Source organism: Penaeus vannamei, chromosome 34 (assembly GCF_042767895.1).
Source record: "Penaeus vannamei isolate JL-2024 chromosome 34, ASM4276789v1, whole genome shotgun sequence".
NCBI lineage: Eukaryota > Metazoa > Arthropoda > Malacostraca > Decapoda > Penaeidae > Penaeus > Penaeus vannamei.
Genome location: NC_091582.1, coordinates 15,722,562 through 15,727,561, shown reverse-complemented (window position 1 = coordinate 15,727,561; position 5,000 = coordinate 15,722,562). Strand labels below are relative to the sequence as shown.

Sequence of the window (5,000 nt, the reverse complement as noted above, 5' to 3'; positions counted from 1 at the left end):
CTGGTGTAGGAGATGGAACTGGTGGTGGAGATGGAACTGGCGTTGGAGATGGAACTGGTGTTGGAGATGGAACTGGTGTTGGAGATGGAACTGGTGTAGGAGATGGAACTGGTGTAGGAGATGGAACCGGTGTTGGAGATGGAACTGGTGTTGGAGATGGAACTGGTGTTGGAGATGGAACTGGTGTTGGAGATGGAACTGGTGTAGGAGATGGAACTGGTGTAGGAGATGGAAGTGGTGTAGGAGATGGAACTGGTGTTGGAGATGGAACTGGTGTTGGAGATGGAACTGGTGTTGGAGATGGAACTGGTGTAGGAGATGGAACTGGTGTTGGAGATGGAACTGGTGTAATAGATGGAACTGGTGTTGGAGATGGAACTGGTGTTGGAGATGGAAGTGGTGTAGGAGATGGAACTGGTGTTGGAGATGGAACTGGTGTAGGAGATGGAACTGGTGTTGGAGATGGAACTGGTGTTGGAGATGGAACTGGTGTAGGAGATGGAAGTGGTGTAGGAGATGGAACTGGTGTTGGAGATGGAACTGGTGTAGGAGATGGAACTGGCGTTGGAGATGGAACTGGTGTTGGAGATGGAACTGGTGTTGGAGATGGAACTGGTGTTGGAGATGGAACTGGTGTTGGAGATGGAACTGGTGTTGGAGATGGAACTGGTGTTGGAGATGGAACTGGCGTTGGAGATGGAACTGGCGTTGGAGATGGAACTGGTGATGGAGATGGAACTGGCGTTGGAGATGGAACTGGTGTTGGAGATGGAACTGGTGTTGGAGATGGAAGTGGTGTTGGAGATGGAAGTGGTGTTGGAGATGGAACTGGTGTTGGAGATGGAACTGGCGTTGGAGATGGAACTGGTGTCGGAGATGGAACTGGTGTTGGAGATGGAACTGGTGTTGGAGATGGAACTGGTGTTGGAGATGGAACTGACGTTGGAGATGGAACTGGCGTTGGAGATGGAACTGGTGTTGGAGATGGAACTGGTGTTGGAGATGGAACTGGCGTTGGAGATGGAACTGGCGTTGGAGATGGCACTGGTGTTGGAGATGGAACTGGTATTGGAGATGGAACTGGCGTTGGAGATGGAACTGGCGTTGGAGATGGAACTGGTGTTGGAGATGGAACTGGTGTTGGAGTAGGTGACGGTGTCGGAGATGGAACTGGTGTTGGAGATGGAACTGGCGTTGGAGATGGAACTGGTGTTGGAGTAGGTGATGGTACTGGAGATGGGACTGGTGTTGGAGATGGAACTGGTGTTGGAGATGGAACTGGTGTTGGAGTAGGTGATGGTACTGGAGATGGAACTGGTGTTGGAGATGGGACTGGCGTTGGAGATGGAACTGGTGTTGGAGTAGGTGATGGTACTGGAGATGGAACTGGTGTTGGAGATGGAACTGGCGTTGGAGATGGAACTGGTGTTGGAGATGGTACTGGCGTTGGAGATGGAACTGGTGTTGGAGTAGGTGATGGTACTGGAGATGGAACTGGTGTTGGAGATGGAACTGGAGTTGGAGATGGAACTGGTGTTGGAGTAGGTGATGGTACTGGAGATGGAACTGGTGTTGGAGATGGGACTGGCGTTGGAGATGGAACTGGTGTTGGAGTAGGTGATGGTACTGGAGATGGAACTGGTGTTGGAGATGGGACTGGCGTTGGAGATGGAACTGGTGTTGGAGTAGGTGATGGTACTGGAGATGGAACTGGTGTTGGAGATGGAACTGGAGTTGGAGGTGGAACTGGTGTTGGAGATGGAACTGGTGTTGGAGGTGGATCTGGTGTTGGAGATGGAACTGGTGTTGGAGTAGGTGACGGTACTGGAGATGGAACTGGTGTTGGAGATGGAACTGGCGTTGGAGATGGAACTGGTGTTGGAGTAGGTGATGGTACTGGAGATGGAACTGGTGTTGGAGATGGAACTGGTGTTGGAGTAGGTGATGGTACTGGAGATGGAACTGGTGTTGGAGTAGGTGATGGTACTGGAGATGGAACTGGTGTTGGAGTAGGTGATGGTACTGGAGATGGAACTGGTGTTGGAGATGGAACTGGTGCTGGAGATGGAACTGGTGTTGGAGATGGAACTGGTGTTGGAGTAGGTGATGGTACTGGAGATGGAACTGGTGTTGGAGTAGGTGATGGTACTGGAGATGGGACTGGCGTTGGAGATGGAACTGGTGTTGGAGTAGGTGATGGTACTGGAGATGGAACTGGTGTTGGAGATGGAACTGGTGTGGGAGATGGAACTGGCGTTGGAGATGGAACTGGTGTTGGAGATGGAACTGGTGTTGGAGTAGGTGATGGTACTGGAGATGGAGATGGTGTTGAAGTAGGTGATGGTGTTGGAGATGGAACTGGTGTTGGAGTAGGTGATGGTGTTGGAGATGGAACTGGTGTTGGAGATGGAACTGGTGTTGGAGATGGAATTGGTGTTGGAGATGGAACTGGTGTAGGAGATGGAACTGGTGTTGGAGATGGAACTAGCGTTGGAGATGGAACTGGTGTCGGAGATGGAACTGGTGTTGGAGATGGAACTGGTGTTGGAGATGGAACTGGTGTTGGAGATGGAACTGACGTTGGAGATGGAACTGGCGTTGGAGATGGAACTGGTGTTGGAGATGGAACTGGTGTTGGAGATGGAACTGACGTTGGAGATGGAACTGGCGTTGGAGATGGCACTGGTGTTGGAGATGGAACTGGTGTTGGAGATGGAACTGGTATTGGAGATGGAACTGGCGTTGGAGATGGAACTGGTGTTGGAGATGGAACTGGTGTTGGAGTAGGTGACGGTGTCGGAGATGGAACTGGTGTTGGAGATGGAACTGGTGTTGGAGATGGAACTGGCGTTGGAGATGGAACTGGTGTTGGAGTAGGTGATGGTACTGGAGATGGGACTGGTGTTGGAGATGGAACTGGTGTTGGAGATGGAACTGGTGTTGGAGTAGGTGATGGTACTGGAGATGGAACTGGTGTTGGAGATGGGACTGGCGTTGGAGATGGAACTGGTGTTGGAGTAGGTGATGGTACTGGAGATGGAACTGGTGTTGGAGATGGAACTGGCGTTGGAGGTGGAACTGGTGTTGGAGATGGTACTGGCGTTGGAGATGGAACTGGTGTTGGAGTAGGTGATGGTACTGGAGATGGAACTGGTGTTGGAGATGGGACTGGCGTTGGAGATGGAACTGGTGTTGGAGTAGGTGATGGTACTGGAGATGGAACTGGTGTTGGAGATGGAACTGGCGTTGGAGATGGAACTGGTGTTGGAGTAGGTGATGGTACTGGAGATGGAACTGGTGTTGGAGATGGAACTGGCGTTGGAGATGGAACTGGTGTTGGAGTAGGTGATGGTACTGGAGATGGAACTGGTGTTGGAGTAGGTGATGGTACTGGAGATGGAACTGGTGTTGGAGTAGGTGATGGTACTGGAGATGGAACTGGTGTTGGAGTAGGTGATGGTACTGGAGATGGAACTGGTGTTGGAGATGGAACTGGTGTTGGAGATGGAACTGGTGTTGGAGTAGGTGATGGTACTGGAGATGGAACTGGTGTTGGAGATGGAACTGGTGTTGGAGATGGAACTGGTGTTGGAGATGGAACTGGCGTTGGAGATGGAACTGGTGTTGGAGTAGGTGATGGTACTGGAGATGGAACTGGTGTTGGAGATGGAACTGGTGTTGGAGATGGAACTGGTGTTGGAGTAGGTGATGGTACTGGAGATGGAACTGGTGTTGGAGATGGAACTGGAGTTGGAGATGGAACTGGTGTTGGAGTAGGTGATGGTACTGGAGATGGAACTGGTGTTGGAGATGGAACTGGAGTTGGAGATGGAACTGGTGTTGGAGTAGGTGATGGTACTGGAGATGGAACTGGTGTTGGAGATGGGACTGGCGTTGGAGATGGAACTGGTGTTGGAGTAGGTGATGGTACTGGAGATGGAACTGGTGTTGGAGATGGGACTGGCGTTGGAGATGGAACTGGTGTTGGAGATGGTACTGGCGTTGGAGATGGAACTGGTGTTGGAGTAGGTGATGGTACTGGAGATGGAACTGGTGTTGGAGATGGGACTGGCGTTGGAGATGGAACTGGTGTTGGAGTAGGTGATGGTACTGGAGATGGAACTGGTGTTGGAGATGGGACTGGCGTTGGAGATGGAACTGGTGTTGGAGTAGGTGATGGTACCGGAGATGGAACTGGTGTTGGAGATGGAACTGGCGTTGGAGATGGAACTGGTGTTGGAGGAAGTGACGGGGGTGGAGGTGGTACTATTGTTGGAGGAAGTGATAGTGGTGGTGGTGGTACTGTTGTTGGAGGAAGTGGTGGTGGTACTGTTGTTGGAGGAAGTGATGGTGGTACTGTTGGAGGAAGTGATGGTGGTACCGTTGGAGGAAATGATGGTGGTACTGTTGGAGGAAATGATGGTGGTACTGTTGGAGGAAGTGATGGTGGTACTGTTGGAGGAAGTGATGGTGGTACTGTTGGAGGGAGTGATGGTGGTACTGTTGGAGGAAGTGATGGTGGTACTGTTGGAGGAAGTGATGGTGGTACTGTTGGAGGAAATGATGGTGATACTGTTGGAGGAAGTGATGGTACTGTTGGAGGAAGTGACGGTAGTGGTGGTGGTACTATTGTTGGAGGAAGTGACGGGGGTGGAGGTGGTACTATTGTTGGAGGAAGTAACGGAAGTGGTGGTGGTACTATTGTTGGAGGAAGTGACGGGGATGGTGGTGGTACTGTTGGAGGAAGTGACGGTGATACTGTTGGAGGAAGTGATGGTGGTACTGTTGGAGGAAGTGATGGTGGTACTGTTGGAGGAAATGATGGTGGTACTGTTGGAGGAAATGGTGGTACTGTTGGAGGAAGTGATGGTACTGTTGGAGGAAGTGACGGTAGTGGTGGTGGTACTATTGTTGGAGGAAGTGACGGGGGTGGAGGTGGTACTATTGTTGGAGGAAGTAACGGAAGTGGTGGTGGTACTATTGTTGGAGGAAGTGACGGG

The 5,000-nt window shown here is 51.3% G+C and overlaps 1 protein-coding gene across 1 annotated transcript in view; it reads left to right on the top strand.

Annotated features, from left to right (window-relative positions):
* The window catches only part of LOC113808093 (uncharacterized), an 8,364-nt gene that overhangs the window by 2,812 nt on the left and 552 nt on the right, over positions 1–5,000 (top strand). The window contains exon 4 of the mRNA XM_070113460.1: positions 4,207–5,000. This exon is cut by the window's right edge and continues 552 nt beyond it. Within this exon, the coding sequence (XP_069969561.1) occupies positions 4,207–5,000 (794 nt within the window). The remainder of the gene's footprint in view (positions 1–4,206) is intronic.